Source organism: Corella eumyota, chromosome 2, assembly GCF_963082875.1.
Source record: "Corella eumyota chromosome 2, kaCorEumy4.1, whole genome shotgun sequence".
NCBI classification, from domain to species: domain Eukaryota; kingdom Metazoa; phylum Chordata; class Ascidiacea; order Phlebobranchia; family Corellidae; genus Corella; species Corella eumyota.
The window spans coordinates 18,571,331-18,589,410 of record NC_137491.1 but is presented as its reverse complement, the minus strand read 5'-3'; the positions used below and the strand labels follow the sequence as shown (position 1 = coordinate 18,589,410).

Sequence of the window (18,080 nt, the reverse complement as noted above, 5' to 3'; positions counted from 1 at the left end):
AAAATTTAAGACTCTGTATGTTATAAGTCTTAGGTTTATTTCCCACTGCTACCATGTCGAAAGGTCCTTGAATAAGGATAAAATTTAAGGCTCTGTGTGTTATATGTCTGGAGTTCGATTCCCACTGCTACCATGTCGAAACGCCCTTGAGTAAGGCTTAAATTTAAGACTCTGTATGTTATAAGTCTTAGGTTTATTTCCCACTGCTACCATGTCGAAACGTCCTTGAATAAGGATAAAATTTAAGGCTCTGTATGTTATAAGTCTTAGGTTTATTTCCCACTGCTACCATGTCGAAACGTCCTTGAATAAGGCTAAATTTAAGGCTATGTGTGTTATACGTCTGAAAATCATTGTAGCCTACCGAATATACATTGACCCAAAAACGCCGACTATAAGACGTTTTTAATAACCTTCTTGGTAAATAAAATCCAATCCAAATGACAGATTCGAAATTTTGTTTTTGTCAAAATGTCTATTCAGTCAAATTGTTTTCGGTTAAGTGGTTGATAACCGTAAACACGTCAGGAAATGTCTTAAAAAAAGGATTGGCGTCAATGCTGTGGCACCCACTTGATTATTTTTATTAATACATACCATAAACAGACTTAAAAATCAGTTTATATAAAGTTTTAAATATAAAATACACCTCTAAACAGTCAAACCCACAATCTACTTCACTGATATAAATAAGCAAGGTAAAAAACAATCCAGTAAAAACTTTATTATTTAATCTGGGGCAAATCAAAAAAGTTACTAAAAGTTTTTTTGTTGTGTTAAAATTTCACAATAGTTTCTATGTATTAGCCAATATTGTTAAATAGTTTTCAATATTTAGGTGAATCCCCAAGCAGGAAAAAGAAAAGGCGGTAATTTAGTTTCTCTTTAATAGTGTGTCGTTAAATATAAACCTGAAATATATTTAAACAAATAAAAAAATCAGTGTTTAGTTCATTGTAGAAGGTGTTATACCGCTATATAAAACGAAATTTTATAGTATTGGAAGTGTTATCTCATAGAAAACTTCTAGTGAATTTAGAAATGGTAGTGTATTCTTACTATTACCAAACGCGATTACAAGTTGCGCAATTACTTCAGAAAACACTTTGTTTTAAATTTCGGTTCTCTATAGTCTGTAGACACGTAACAAAAATACGTTTTACAAAAAGCAAAACTATCCCCACCCTAACATTTTGCACAACAAACAGTTTTAGTAGACCTTAACGCGTATAAAAGTCAAAGTTAGTCACCGGTATTAATATAACTAATGATTCAAGGTGTCAGTCAGACGTAGGTTAACATAGGTAATAAATTTATTTAGAACAAATACTGGCAAATTCCATACTTGTCAGCGTTATAGTCAGTGTGTATTAGTTAGGTATAAATAGTACGTTTGTCTATCTGTTTTATGCAGTTGCGTTTGTTCACTTTAGGCGTACTTTAAATTGTTAAGATTAATTGATAGCTACCATTATGTATAGCAAACACTTACCACCAGATGTCAAGGATATTCCAATTCTACCGATTGGAAAAAATATTTTAAAAAAAGATGCGTATTTACGGAAAAATGAAATTTGGAAAAGATACCAAAGGCAAGTTTAAATTCTTTTAAAAAATAAGAAATCAGCATAAATTAAAATGATATTTTATTGTAATCTACAGTTAGTAATAGAATGCCGCTTTAACTTTTAAAGAACAGGTTTTCATTATATTATTTCCCATAGCTTGTACAAGTTTCCTATTGTAAGTGAACTTGTACCTGGACCCATGCCCTTTTGTTAGAAGTATTACTAACTATTTTGGCTTCTATACATTTGATTTTTCTTTAAATTTTTTATTGCATTTAGACAAGGCACCGTTTGCTTAATGTTTAAACCAACAGAATATTACTTATATTACTTTAAAAACGTAAACGCCATTTTGGTCAACTAGATCTTTTTATAATACCATTAGCTTGTAAAATAAGTTTAAAAATTATTGTTTTTTTTAGCGCTGAGCATTATATAGATGTCCAATATCATTTGATGAGAGAAGAATTGATTAGACCACTCAGAGAAGATATTGAAAAATATCGTAAGTTTTAAATGTTTTACCTAGCTAAGTATATACGAATGTATATTATTATTTTTTTTAAATATCATTATCCTCGAATGCACGACCTAAACATAGATTAAACATAGAGTTGTCTTTGGCAGTTTGAGATATTATACATTTGCCCAATAACTAAGCTGCTGATTAAGTGCTGGCTCAGCAGGAGTTCATACCGTTTATAGCGCCTTACTCAAGGGCGCTACAGCATGAAAGCAGTGGGGATTGAACCCACGACCTCATGTGTGGTGTAATAAGTGTTCTTACCACTACACCACGCTGCGGGTTATCTGTTATGCCACCTATAGTTTAACGTTTATAATGTAATATAATTGCCATTTAAAGTACTCTTATCACGAAAATAACTTGTATGTTAGACATTTGTATAATAAAAATTAAAACTAAATTTATCAATACACCATTAGAAATATATATTTAAGTTGTGTTCAATATTTGCTTTACTTTATTTATATTATCAGTCAAAGAACAAGAAACAGGAACACCCTTGCAATTTGGCCCGACCGTATTTCAAAATATCACCATATTTTCACCAACATTCTTTCACGAGGGTAAGTTAAAATCAATATAAACAATTTTTTTTTATATATCTTTATACTCGATGTAAAAAGGTCGAATGCACGACCTAAACATGGAGTAGCATCAGTTACTCCGACCCAGTCTCGAGTTGCCTGTGGCAGTTTGGGATATTATAGATTGTAATTGCCCGATAATTATGCTGCTTATTAAGTGCTGACTCGGCAGGAGTTTGTACTGTTTATAACGCCTTACGCAAGGGCGCTACAGCATGAGAGCAGTGGGGATTGAACCCACGACATCATAATGGTGTAGCAAGTGTTTTTACCACTACACCACGCTGCTGGGCAAAATTAAAAGAACTGAATGCGGGTCAGTGCGGGACCATATGTAATGGTTAACCAAAATTCGCGGAAAGCGGGACGAAACTGCATTTTTATACCTTGCTGCGGGATGAGTGCTGTAATTATTTTAAGGGCTGAAGGATAATGCGGGATTGTTTTTAGAGGCCAGGGGATGATGCGCTATCGATTATAAAATGCCAGAAGATTAGGGAAGGGTATAAAAATTTCGCCCTTTTCCGCATTCAGCGATTTTTTGTTAACGTTTACATACGCCCTTGGTATTTCACGCACTGTGCAACTTCCCGCATCCTGTATTTTAGTACTAACCAATTAAAATACATATTGTAAGATTACGAATTCAATGTACTATGTTTGAGCCAAATTGGTTAACATGTAAAGTTACACGAGGTAATTACGTTTTTTAACCCAGCGCAACCTAAAGAACAATGAGCATTAAATCAGTTGCTTTGTCCTGGTTTAAATTCTTTAACGAGCATGTCTAAAAATCCTTGTATTTGATCAGCCAGGCGTGTTTAGCACATGAATGAACATGGCCTAAGTTATCGCATACCGGGCCCCTGTCATGTGATCTATCACTGTAGGGGAATCCCCGAGTTCGATTCAAACGTTTCAATCGTTAAACTTCCTGTCTGCCTCACAACAAGTATCGTGACGTAGTTAGTCACAGGGTCGCGGTATTATTATTATTATGGTTCGAAATCTTAGATTTCGAAACATATTGTTATTGTCAGTGTATTTATTATTATTATTATTATTATTATTATTGTTTTTATTCTTTCTAGTCAGAATTTTGAAAGACGATAACTTTTGTTCTTTAAAACTAAAAGTTCTTAATTTTTAGTATGTTTGTTATTATCCTAACGAATCGCAAACCTCCTATTTACGACATTTAAATATCACTAATTACTAATTAATAGGTGTTTGTTTATTAAAATTTAAAGGTTGTTATTATTTTTTTAAATCTAGGTCAATTGTATATCATGATATTACAAACACAAAAATGAATTAAAATTTTTATTTTTATTACTAATTACTTATTAATAGGTGTTTGTTTATTAAAATTTAAAGGTTGTTGTTAATTTTTTAAATCTTGGTCAATTGTATATCATGATATTAGTAACTTAAAAATAAAATATAATTTTTATTTTTGTCATTAATTACTAATTAATAGGTGTTTGTTTATTAAGATTTAAAGGTTGTTGTTAATTTTTTAAATTTTTGTCAATTGTATATCGTGATATTAGTAACTCAAAAATAAATTAAAATTATAATTTTTGTTACTAATTAATAGGAGTTTGTTTATTCAAATTTAATGATTGTTATTAGGTTTTTAAATTTTGGTCGGTTATATCTTGTAATATCTATAATTCGAAAATGAATTAAAAAATAATTCTTTTAATGTTTATGCATATCTTTTTTTATTTATAAAAATTTATGTTAAAAATAATCAAATAATTTCGAACCATATTTTATTTATTAAATAAATCTAGTATTGACATAACTATTGTGTTATTAAATATAGATCTCGTCTGGTGCGTCAGATTTCCAGTTAACCTGAGTTCAGAGGAAGAAACTATATTAAACACAGGACATTTAAAGGATGGTATGCTGGCTTGCTTATCATCAGATAACTTTCAGGTAAATTTTGTATTTTAACTCGCATCGCAGTGACGTAACATTTTATTTGACAACACACAATGTAAACAAAAACAAAGTTTTGGTTTTAAACATGCAAAATATATTTAATTTTTCACACACATTTTTTATGTATTATGACAAGGTTATCAAAGTAATACTTACACTCAAAAACTCACTAACTATGCTTACACTTAAAAACTCACTTACTATGCTTACACTAAAAAACTCACTAACTATGCTTACACTTAAAAACTCACTTACTATGCTTACACTTAAAAACTCACTTACTATGCTTACACTAAAAAACTCACTAACTATGCTTACACTTAAAAACTCACTTACTATGCTTACACTAAAAAACTCACTAACTATGCTTACACTTAAAAACTCACTTACTATACTTACACTTAAAAACTCACTTACTATACTTACACTCAAAAACTCACTTACTATACTCACACTTAAAAAACTCACTTACTATACTCACACTCAAAATCTCACTTACTATACTTACACTTAAAAACTCACTTACTATACTTACACTCAAAAACTCACTTACTATACTCACACTTAAAAAACTCACTTACTATTCTCACACTCAAAATCTCACTTACTATACTCACACTTGAAAGCTAGCTTACTATACTCATTGCTTACACTTTAAAACTCACTTACTTTACTCACACTTAAAAACTCACTTACTATGCCGACACTTTAAAAACTCACTTACTATTCTCACACTCAAAATCTCACTTACTATACTCACACTTGAAAGCTAGCTTACTATACTCATTGCTTACGCTTTAAAACTCACTTACTTTACTCACACTTAAAAACTCACTTACTATGCCGACACTTTAAAACTTACTTACTATACTTACACTCAAAAACACACTTGCTATACTCAATCTCAAAAACACACTCACAGTCACAATACTTAAAATTATATCTAGTACCTGTGATTAGATATTAAGGTGGACAAAACATAATATTAATTTTTTTTTTTGTATTTATCTTTATCCTCCATGTGGGAAGGTCGAATGTGCGACTTAAACATAGAGTAACATCAGTTACTTCGATCCAGTCTCGAGATGCCCGTGGCAGTTTGGGATATTATATAGATTATAATTGCCTGGTAAATATGCTGCTGATTAAGTGCTGGCTCAGCAGAAGTTTATAGCGTCTTACTCAAGGAAGCTACAGCATGAGGGCAGTGGGAATTGAACCCACAATCTCATGTGTGGTGTAGCAAGTGTTCTTACCATTACACCACGCTTAGTCAAAATAGACAAATGAACGCTGAATTACTTAACTTTACTTTATTAATTTTTATACAATCTTACATAAATTTTAAAGTATAGTAATTTTTTTGGTAAACAGAATGAATTTTTACTTGCTGTTATTCTTGAAAAGAAATCTGTCAACATTGATGTTCATTTTGCTGTTCGATTTTTGGAACCTAACGGTAAATATTTTCATTTATAATTTACTTTAAATAAAAAACTAGAGGCTCTAGTTGTCTTTATGTACTTTTATGTTGTTGCTTATACATTAACCTATATTTAAATATGCTTTCCACTATTTAAACTTTTTGGATAGTGTCATTTCTTTATTTAAAATTTTTTTTGTATTTTAGGAAAACAGAAAAACATACAGAATGTCGTGATAAATCCGGATAAAAAATATAAACTCGTTCAGAGTTCGTCTTTTTTTGAATCATGTTTTCATACTTTGGAAGCTCTCCAAGGTAAGGTTTAAGTGTATTTCTTGGGATTTTGGAAATCTAAAATATAAAAAAATATGCATACACTTTTGTTTATATTTATTTTTGGCGTAGAGTAACATTAGTTACCCCAACCTAGTCTTGGGTTGCCTTTTGCAGTTTGAGATAATATAGATAAAAACTGCCTGATAATAAAACTCCTGATAAAGTATTGGCTCAACAGAAGTTTCGAACCCCAGACCTCATTTAGTGGTGCCAAGTGTTCTAACCACTACACCATACTGCTGGCGTAGCTTAATCTACTTTTATTAAAAGTAATACAACCTATTTATTTAATTAGAAATGAAAGAAATTCCATTACAAAAGTATATTGTTAAATGTGATAAGAAGATAAAATTCCCCCCATATTGGAGAAATTATAACTTAGACTTTTCTCCCTTACTAAATGGTAAAAATTTATATTTAAAACATAAAAAAAACTTTAGCTCTTAAAGTGTTTGAATATTAATAATGATTTAGATTTGTTCAATTTTTAAATTTTTTTAAATTGGCATTAGTTGTAAGCTGCAATAGTTTATTTACAGATATAAACGGTATGAACCCCTGCTGAGCCAGCACTTAATCAGCAGAACAGTTATAAGGCAATTATAATCTCTTTAATATCCCAAACTGCCACAGGTAACTTGAGACTGGGTCGGGGTAACTAATGTTACTCTATGTTTAGGTCGCGCATTCGACCTTCCCACATCGAAGATAAAGATATATTCAAAAAAATAGTACTAACAAATGTCTAATTGAATATGTTTAAAGTCAATTTTTTTTTTAAATTTATGTCAATAGGTACTCAATCAATACATGCTGATGTTCGATATATTGAAAAATGGCCAGAGTTGCTTGGTTTACATGAAGCCCAGTTAACTGCTCTACAAGGGGCTTTAACTAACAAGTTAGCTTTAATACAAGGACCTCCCGGTACTGGAAAAACTTATTTAGGATGCAAGTTAATGAAGTTGTTGCTACATAATGCTGAAAAAATGTTGGTTTGAAAAGTTTTGTTTAAAAAAGTTTTAAATGTAGCATGGTATAGTTGTCAGAACACTTGGCTTTACTACATGAGGTCCTGGGTTCAATTTCTACTGCTCTTATGCTGTAGCACCCTTTTGTAAAGCGCAAGAAATGGTATGAACTCATGCTGAGCCAATATTTAAACAGCAGTTTAATAAACAGGCAATTAAAATCTTTGTTATTCCACCAAACTGCCAAAGGCAACTCAAGACTTGGTTGGGGTAACAGATGTTACTCCATGTTTAGGTCGTGAAGTCGTCCTTCCTTTATCGGAAATAAATAAATTTATAAAAAATATTGAATTTAAAAATCAATAATTTAACATCTGGTTATTGTTAGTCCTATGTTTTAAAAAGTTCAACGGATATATATATTTTTAGGTTAATTCCTGTGCCGATTCTGGTTGTATGTTACACAAATCATGCAGTCGATCAATTCTTAGAAGGAATTTGCAAATTCGATCGAAATATCGTAAGAGTGGGGGGTGGCTGTAAGTCCAAAAAGCTTGAAAATTTGACATTAAATCAGTTAAGGCAAGGCAAAAGAAAATGGCAAACAAAGGAAATTATAAGTAAGTACCATCTTAGTATCAGTTATATTGCTTTTATATTTAATTTCTATTCAGTATTTGTTTATCTTTAATGTAGGATGTAAACACATTCACAACCTAAACATTTAGTAAAATTTGTGGTCCTGACCAAGTCTTTAGTTAACTTTTGCAGTTGGGGATATTATTGATATATTTGCCTGATAATTAATCTGTTTATTGGTTCAGCATTAGTTTATACTATTTCCACGGCATTACTCAAGGGTGATTTAGAATGGAAACAGTGGAGATCAAACCCAGAACATAACCAGATTGTAGTAAATGGCAGCGTGGTGTAGTGGTAAGAACACTTGCCGCACCACCATGAGGTTGTGGGTTCAGTCCCCACTGCCCTTATGTTGTACCGTCCTTGAGTAAGGCGTTATAAACGGTACGAACTCCTGCTGTGCCAGCACTTAATGAGCAGCATAATTACCAGGCAATTATAATCTATAATATTCCAAACTGCTGAAGGCAACTCGAGACTGGGTCGGAGTAACAGTTGTTACCCTATGTTTAAGTCGCGCATTCGACTTTCCCACATCGAGGATAAAGATATATACAAAAAAAAATCAAGTGTTTAAACTTCTTTATGTCAACAAAACAAATTTAAGTTAACTTTTTGCTATTTTGTTATAAAATTTTTGTAGAAGCTCACTACGAATTAAAAGATCCCATAGCTGATAAGACAACAACATTGGAAAATCGAGATTCAAAAATTATTCTTCCTGATAAATTATCGGAAGTTATTCCAAAAGAAATTATGAAACAATTTAGTTATCCTTTCGGAAGTAATTTTTTCAACTTTTTGTTTTTAAATATAAAAGACTAGCCTTAAAATCATTTTTTTTTGTATATATCTTTATCCTTGATGTGGAAAAGTCGAATGCGCGACCTAAACATAGAGTAACATTAGTTATTCTGACCCAGCCTCAAAGTGCCTGTGGTAGTTTGGGATATTATATAGATTACAATTGCCCGATAATTATGCTGCTGATTAAGTGAGCAGGAGCAGGAGTTCGTACCGTTTATAGGGCCTTAGTCAAGGGTGCTACTGCATGAGATCAGTAGGGATTGAACCCACGACCTCATGTGTGGTGTAGCAAGTGTTTTTACCATTACACCACACCGCCGGTACTATCTCATAGGTGGTAAATTAAGTGTAGTCTATGTAAATGTAAATCTTGAGTTGTATTTTATTTAGAAAATAAGGACATTTTCTCCTGGTTAGGAATTAATGATCTATCTGCACAAATAATGGAAACATGTTCTTATATTGTAGATGGTTTGTTAATTGTTCTGTTATACTTTGTTTAAATAAATTATCACTTTTGGTTGAAAAATACATTTCTAAATTTTAAGTCTATGGTGCTTGTTTTTGTATAAATTTATTTATTTGTTGACGTGAAATTTTTTTTGATCTTTTACAGAAACTTTGATTAAATGGTGTGCTCCTTTATTAAAAGACTATGAGGCCACTGAAATCATCTCAGCAATTAAGTGCACTGGTATGTTGTATTGTATGGCTTATTTTTAATATTTTACTTTGATTGGATAAGTGTTTTTTTAAACAGTAAGGAACAACTAAGGATTTTCTGTTGCCAAATACCTTAACTACCATGCTTTAACTGGTGTTTTATTTTAATATCCTATAGTTGATTTTAAATTTTTTACTGGCTAAAACTTTAACAAATAAACTTTGTTTTTATTAGGAAAAATGGACATGGAAATTATTCTTAAACATTTGAAGACTAATTCTTCTTCTAACTCAAAAGATAATCATTTTATTGAAGGTTTGTATTATTGCCTTAGTTAGGGTTTTTTGCTGTGTCTAAGTGAAGGAAATAACTGCACTTAACTTGGTCTTATTCAATCATTTATTTACAAATTTACAATAAATGGTCAATAACAGCAGCCTGGTGTAGTGGTTAAAACACATGGCTTTACTACATGAGATTCTGGGTTCGATCTAGACTGATTCCTGTTGTGAAACCCTTAAGTAAGGCACCATAAACAGTATAAATTCCTGCTGCGCCAACTTATCAGCAGTTTTATTATCCAGCAATTACAAACTTTAATATCCTAAACTGCCAAAGGCAACCCAAGGATATGTTGTTGTTAACGATAGCAACAACCATTACATATTTATGTCAAGAATTTTAAGTTTTATTTAAAAACAGATTGACCGTATAGTATATATTTAAGTGGATTTTATTTTAGATGTTGTTGGGGAATTTTTAACAAATGAGCAACCAACAGTTTTAAATACAGAGTTAAAATGTGCTGCTTATGTAACTGGTAAACTCAATTAATTTTAACAAGTGTTTTTAAAAATAAATCCTATTAAAACTTAATAGTTTTTATCCTAACATAAGACATAGAATTTTTTTTATATCTTTATCCTCGATGTGGGAAAGTCGAATGCGCGACTTAAACATAGAGTAACATCAGTTACCCTGACCCAGTCTTGAGTTGCCTGTGGCAGTTTGGGATATTATGTAGAATATAATTGTTCGATAATTATGCTGCTGATTAAGTGCTGGCTCAGCAGGAGTTCATACCGTTTATAGCGCCTTACTTAAGGGCGCTGCAGCATAAGAGCAGTGGGGATTGAACCCACTCTTTCTTATGTGTGGTGTAGCAAGTGTTCTTACCGCTACACCACGCTTATAGCACCTTACTTAAGGGTGCTACAGCATGAGAGCAGTGGGGATTGAACCTACAACCTCATGTGTGGTGTAGCAAGTGTTCTTACCACTACACCACGCTGTCGTACCCTTAGTTGTCAAATCCATTGTAAGACTAAGTCACAGCATTGGAGGTTATCCTATTTTATATATTTACTTCAAAATTTAAGTGTATTTGTAACTTATATTTGATTGTTATGTAGATGCAAATCTTATCAAAAACAAACAAGATAGGGTCGAAACCATGTTCAGTTGGGTTAAAGCAAGAAAAGATGGTAAGATCTGTGTGTAACCTATCATGCCTGAAAGTAGTATTATTTTTATCTTTTTTTCTTGTTGTGAAAGCTAATATAGTTTGAAGTATTTTGTTTTTTTAAATTAATAAATTGATATTTTTATATATTTATTACTAGAGTACAAAGGTAAAAAATTTCGAAACAAAGTTACAATATCAACACGGCCTGGTGAAGGTAATTTAATATATAATAAATGTTATTAAACTGGTAGCATGGTGTAGTGTTAAGAACACTTGCTACACCATACATGAGGTCGTGGTTTCAATCCCCACTGATCTCATGCTGTAGCGCTCTTGAGTAAGGCGCTATAAGTTATAAACTCCTGCTGAGCCAACTCTTAATCAGCAGCATAATTATCAAGCAATTATTATCTATAATATTCCAAACTGTCACAGGCAACTCAAGACTGAGTAACTGATGTTACTCTATGTTTAAGTCGCGCATTCGACTTTCCCACATCGAGGATTAAGATATATACAAAAAAAAATATCTTAAAAATTTAATAATAAAAAAGGTAATACTTAAAACAAAGTAATACATTATTTAAAATATCTATATAAATTTATAATTTATGCTTTGTGGGCTTTTCAAGTTTAATAAAATGCAAATTTTTTTATTTTTTTTAGAAGAAATTCACGAAATAGTTAAAAAGGAAAAAATGAGGTATTTTCAAAATCAAAAAGAAAGCATTGTCCCTACAGGTAAAAACACAATAATGACTGATTTGGAAGAGGAAAAAATCAAATCAATTTACTCGATTTCTATGAAGAATAGATGGAGATTATATAGGTAACTAGTTTTCTTTAATTTTGTTTAAATTACTGTAAGGATATGTAGGCAGTAATTTTTTTAAACTTATTGTTTAACTTAATATTTATCCTTATTTATTCTTATTTGAAAGATTAGCTTACTTTATGGCATAATCATAGATTAAAATATTACTTCTAACTAAGTGTAAGGTTGACCAGCAGCGTGGTGTAGTGGTAAGAACACTTGCTACACCACACATGAGGTCGTGGGTTCAATCCCTACTGATCTCATGCTGTAGCGCCCTTAAGTAAGGCGCTATAAACGGTATAAACTCCTGCTGGACCAGCACTTAATCAGCAGCATAATTATCAAGCAATTATTATCTATAATATCCCAAACTGCCACAGGAAACTCGAGACTGGGTCGGAGTAACTGATGTTACTCTATGTTTAGGTCACGCATTTAACTTTCCCACATCGAGAATAAAGATATATACGGAAAAAAACAAAACCCAGGACTACCTTAGTGCTGGTAAAATGTTTTAACTATATTTCTACCTAGGCTTTGGAAACAAAGAATACATCCCAAACTTATGGAAAAAATTTATGAGCAAGAGCTAGAATACAGTGAAAGCCGTGAAGAAGTGATTGATATCAAAGATGATGAAGCTAAAGGTATTCTGTCCAAGGCTAAAGTAATAGGAATGACCACTACAGGTGCTGTAAAGAACAGGCATATCATTAATCAATTAAATGTAAGTATTGTTGATGTCATTGCTTCAATATGTTATTAGGTATTTTGGCTTTAGATGGGCAATGTATGAGTATTAGATTAACAATGAGTTTATCTTTTTTAAATTAAACTCTTGAACATAATTTGCTTTTTATGCTTTATATTTTTTATTATTACAACCTTTACTTTGTTAGTAAAATTAACATAATTTTTTTGTGTATATCCTTATCCTCGATGTGGGAAGGTCGAATGTGCAACCTAAACATAGAGTAACATCAGTTACTCCGATCCAGTCTTAAGTTGCCTTTAGCAATTTGGGATATTATAGATTATAATTGCCCAGTAATTATGTTGCTGATTAAGTGCTGGCTCAGCAGGGGTTTATACTGTTTATAGCGCTTTGCTCGAGGACGCTACAGCATGAGAGCAGTGGGGATTGAACTCACAACTTCATTGTGGTGTAGCAAGTGTTGTTACTACCACACTACGCTGCTAGTTATCATTTGCTTTGGATGATACATAAAAAACTGTAAGAAAACATTATTTTTACTATTAAAATCTAGATCAAAATAGTGATAGTAGAAGAGGCAGCAGAAGTTCTAGAAGCTCATATCGTCACAGCAATTCCAAAATCTACTGAACATCTTATTCTTATTGGTGATCACCAACAACTTAAACCAAAAACCAATGTTTACGAACTTGCTAGAAATTACAACCTTGATATTTCACTCTTTGAACGATTGGTAATTTTTTAATTTTTTTTCATTATTTTTGCTTTTTTATTTTTGATTCGGAAACTATTTAGCCCAAACTTAGCATTTTGAAATGAAAGTCGACTTTGCGACGTAAACATAGATTTACATTTGTAACCCTGACCCAGTCTCAAGTTGCTTATGGCAGTTTAGGATATTACAGATTATAATTGCCTAATAATTTCTGCTAAATTAGGGTTGGCTCAGTAATAGTTTAAACTGTTTATATAGCCTTATTCAAGGGTGTTACGGCATGAGAGCAGTAGGGATTGAACCACAAAACTCATTTGGTAAACCAAGTGTTCCGACTATTATTGAGTTGTTTTTGATAGAGTTTTTAGATGTTATTGACAAGATGTTATCTAATTATTTACTTCGAAATTGATTATGTCCCAGTACTAAATACCTTTAATATCTAACCAAGGAATGCTATGACAAGCAAGCTATAGATATTAAACCAAGAACTTTTTGTTGTGAAACAAGGGACCGGCAGCATGGTGTAGTGGTAGAAACACTTGCTACATTACCATGAGGTTGTGGGTTTAATCCCCACTGCGGTAATGCCTTTGAGTAAGGCGCTATAAACGGTATAAACTCCTGCTGAGCCAGCACTTAATCAGCAGCATAGTTACCAGGCAAATATAAACTCGGGACTAGGTCGGAGTAACGGATGTTACTTTAGGTTTAGGCCGCGCATTCGACATTCCCACACCGAGGATAAAGATATATATAAAAAAAATGTTTCAACTACATAACACTGTATACCTATCCATATTTTGTTTTTTTTTATTTAAATTTTATAATATTTTAGATCAACAACAAGTTGCCATTCTTCCAGTTGAGTTTGCAGCATAGAATGAGGCCAGAAATTGCTGACTTATTACGTCTCAACATCTACAAGAAATTGATTGACAATAACAATGTTAAGGATTATGAAGATGTAATGGGAATGAAAAAAACAAAGAAGAATGGAAAACTGACAAATAATAATGTGTTTTTTATTAAACATACAAAAGAAGAGAGTTCGGATGATGGCACAAGCAAAGTAAGTTAAAAATTAAGAATTTTTATAATTTGGTTATTATTGCATGCCATATTTTTTTAATAGGACAAACTACTTTTGGTTAAAAAAATATGACAATGTCTTTTGAAGTCTAATTCAACACATTGTTGATCAACTTTTTTTTTCAAAATTTCTAAAAGTTGCTTTTTGTTTAGACGAATGCACATGAAGTGGAGTTTCTTTGTGCCTTATGTAGACATTTAATTCGTCAAGGTTACAAACAATATGAGATCACTATTCTTTCTGGATATAGAGGTACATTTAATGTAATAATAACCGGCAGCATGGTGTAGTGGTAAGAACACTTGCTACACCACACATGAAGTCGTGGGTTCAAACCCCACTGCTCTCATGCTGTAGCGCCCTTGAGTAAGGCACTATAAACAGTACGAACTCCTGCTGAGCCAGCACTTATTCAGCAGCATATTTATCGGGCAATTATTATCTATAATATCCCAACTGCCACAGGCAACTTGAGACTGGGTCATTGGAGATCGAACTCACGACCTTATGTGTGGTGTAGAAAGTGTTCTTCCACTACACCACACTGCCGCTTAAATAAATGGTTACTCCACAAAAACACCAAATTAACCAAATTGAATTTCTATTTTTCTTTTTAAGGCCAAGTTAGGTTATTTGATGATGTTCTACCCAAGTATGGCTTAACTAATGTCAAATCAACCACTATTGATAATTACCAAGGTGAAGAAAATGAAATAATTCTTCTCTCTCTTGTCAGAAGTAATGCCCAGGTCTTGAAAATTTGTATTTGTTTATACAACTATTTAATTTATTTATAAATAAAATACCTTGTAGTTATTATAAAAGACTATGTTTAAGTAGTTGCCAGTTTAAACATGTTTTAAAAAGTTTGGATATTGATTGAGATTTTATGTAATTTTTTTATGATTTTAGGGCAATATTGGATTCTTGAAAATAATAAATCGTGTTTGTGTTGCTCTATCTAGAGCCAAACAAGGTTTTTATTGCATTGGCGATTTTGATGTAAGTACTTACATTTTTGTTTTTTCACAAGATATATTCTATTATTATCAATACCATATAAAAAGTCATGGTTAGTAAGATGCTATAGAACTAACTTTTGAATATTCCTAAATTCAATGTAATCAGAAATGTAATAACTCAATAATGTCCAAAACTAAAAAATAAGCCTTGGTTGTTTAATATAAGTTACTAAATGTTTTAGTAAAAAGATGAAGAAAAACTTGTGAAGTCCTAACTCTATTTTTAAATGTCATAACATTAATAATTAACATTTAAAATGATCAATGGTCCCAGGACATTTTATCACTAAGAAATTTAAAAAACAATCATCTTTACATTTTAGAAAATTAAAACGAACAGCAATTTCTGGAAGAACATTGTTAAACACTTGGAGACTAAAAATTCCATTGGAGAGAGTTTATTTTTACATTGTGTTAAACATCCTAAATATAACAAGCTAGCAAAAACAGCTGAAGATTTTCTTGCTTTTCCAGAAGGTATGTTCATTGTTTTTTGCATGATAATATATGTTTTAGCAGGTAGTTTTTATAATTATTTGGTAATTTATACTGCATTATAATAATAAATTTTAGTTGTGTTGTGTGTTTTTTTTTGGTTGATAAAATTTATGAATTTTTTTATTGAAGGTGGCTGTGACAGAAATTGCCAAGTCTCTTTAAAATGTGGACATAAATGTCCACAAAAATGCCATCCTAATGATAAAGTCCATAAAAATCTCAAGTGTAAGAAGTTATGTAAAAAGGTAACTTGTTTATATTTAATAAAAAAAAAAAAAAGAACTATGAGAAATTGTACTATTAAAATTAAAAGAGTTTGCATACATTATTCTTAAAACTTTTTTTTATTTTAAAGCATTTTATGGGTAGGATGTATTGTTAATTTTTATTTAGAAACATCCTGATTGTAAGCATTTCATAGAGGTGGCCTGTTGTACAGATTTAACAAAAAAAGAATGTGCTGAATGCTTGCAAAATGACCAGGTAATTTTTTACATTCTGATTTTTTTTTATATATTTTTATCCTCGATGTGGGAAAGTCGAATGCGCGACTTAAACATAGAGTAACATCAGTTACTCCGACACAGTCTCGAGTTGCCTGTGGCAGTTTGGGATATTATAGATTATAATTGCCCGATAATTATGCTGCTGATTAAGTGCTGGCTCAGCAGGAGTTCATACCGTTTACAGCGCCTTCTTTAAGGGCGCTACAGCATGGGAGCAGTGGGGATTAAACCCAGAACCTCATGTGTGGTGTAGCAAGTGTTTTTGCCACTACACCATGCTGCCGGTTTAATTTAATCTTAACTAAACGAAGCCAACTTAATAGCCTGTTTGTGTAAATGACAAAGCAAAATATTCAATGAAATGTCTCTTTCACACTTTACAGCTTACCGAGCGGTTAGGCAAACTGGAAATAGGTAAAAAAAGAAGTAAGAAGCAATCAAGGAATAGGTAATGATCCAGTACTTAACCTTTTGGTTGTATATAATTCTGCATCAGTACAATGACAAAATCACCTTATTCTAAATATTAAATCCTCATCAGAATCTAATTTTACATTTCAGAAAAAACAATATCATCTAATTCTTCAACAGCAATTAATTCTTTTCATACAAAAACATAGACAACCAAATAACTTTTTTAATTCAGCAAAAAATGATCATGATTATTTAAATTCACTGTGACTTTTTAATACTGTTGTTTTGTTAAAAAAATACTAACAGGACGACAAAATTACAAGGGAATTGCACTAACAAACCTAATACACCAAACACTTCCAATGTTGTTCTTTTTGATAATAAGGTTTCAAACAAAATAGCCGTCATACCAGAACAAAACAATGACAAGGTCTTATCAAGTTTGCCCAAACAATCTAACCCTAATTCTTTAAGCAATGGAGTTTCCAACAAAACTATAAAAACTCCAAAGAAAAAAGACAAAAACAGTTTACAAAGTTCATCAGAAATAAGTCAAAGCAAACCAACGCGATCTAAATCTGTTTTGTCTGGCAATGAAGTTTCTAACAAGACAGCAACATCACCTAAGCAAAATCAAGCAAATGCTGCCAAGAGTTTAACAAAAGTAAATTGTTTAATTTCACAGAAGAAATCTAGTTCTGCTTCAGTAAAAAATGCAGCACAAGTACAAGAGTTAACGAATGGTTTGTTAAAGTCAGCAAAAAGTGGTCTCATAAGTGGTACAAGCACACCGATAAATAGTAATTCTGTTTTAACACCATCTTCAAAGAAAAATTAACCAAGTATTCTTAAAGCAAATGCTGTGCAATCACATTCCGTTTCTTCATCTACTGTGGTTTCTAAAAAAAGTCCAAATTCAAAAAAATTAAACAAGCCTTCAAATTCTACTAAAGGCAGCCATGCAAAATCTCTAACAGTAATGCAAAAATCTATACCTACAACAATAAAGACATCTAATGGTACTGCCTTAACTCCATCTACAACGTCTTGTAAAGAGGCTATCAAGGTAACAGCAAAATCCCTACAGGTTCAAAATCAACTTCAAAATTCCTTGAAAGTAAAATTAATACCTAAAAAATTTGACAACAAAAAACTTGTTAATGGCCATAGTAATGGCACTAAAGTTCAATTTTAGATTTTTAAATTCTTTTTTATGTTTTAGCCATGGCTATGAAAATCCAATCTTGCAAAAAAATTGTTTTTTTTACGTATATTACACCATCTTTTAATGTACTAAAATTAAATGACATTAACTGTTAAGTGTATTTTTTAGTTTTGTATAATTTTGATTATGCATA

General features: G+C 31.6%; 1 protein-coding gene across 3 annotated transcripts; it reads left to right on the top strand.

Annotated features, from left to right (window-relative positions):
* The first annotated feature begins 1,400 nt into the window (after positions 1 to 1,400).
* On the top strand, positions 1,401 to 18,080 carry LOC145741751 (NFX1-type zinc finger-containing protein 1-like). 3 transcript variants are annotated; one of them, XM_082559398.1, is made up of 28 exons: positions 1,401 to 1,592; positions 1,991 to 2,073; positions 2,568 to 2,657; positions 4,510 to 4,625; positions 6,006 to 6,090; positions 6,262 to 6,372; positions 6,689 to 6,796; positions 7,189 to 7,384; positions 7,794 to 7,984; positions 8,650 to 8,790; positions 9,204 to 9,284; positions 9,430 to 9,507; positions 9,712 to 9,792; positions 10,220 to 10,297; positions 10,890 to 10,961; positions 11,100 to 11,156; positions 11,609 to 11,771; positions 12,294 to 12,486; positions 13,028 to 13,207; positions 14,028 to 14,261; positions 14,435 to 14,534; positions 14,901 to 15,031; positions 15,195 to 15,284; positions 15,628 to 15,781; positions 15,932 to 16,047; positions 16,196 to 16,285; positions 16,692 to 16,756; positions 17,029 to 18,080. In XM_082559398.1, the coding sequence occupies exons 1-28, from the start codon at positions 1,474 to 1,476 to the stop codon at positions 17,558 to 17,560; spliced, it is 3,735 nt and encodes a 1,244-aa protein (XP_082415524.1). In that variant the 5' UTR covers positions 1,401 to 1,473; the 3' UTR covers positions 17,561 to 18,080. The 3 variants fall into 3 exon arrangements, with proteins under 3 accessions (XP_082415524.1, XP_082415526.1, XP_082415525.1); XM_082559400.1 differs by having other exon boundaries at positions 16,870 to 17,172; XM_082559399.1 differs by lacking the exon at positions 6,689 to 6,796.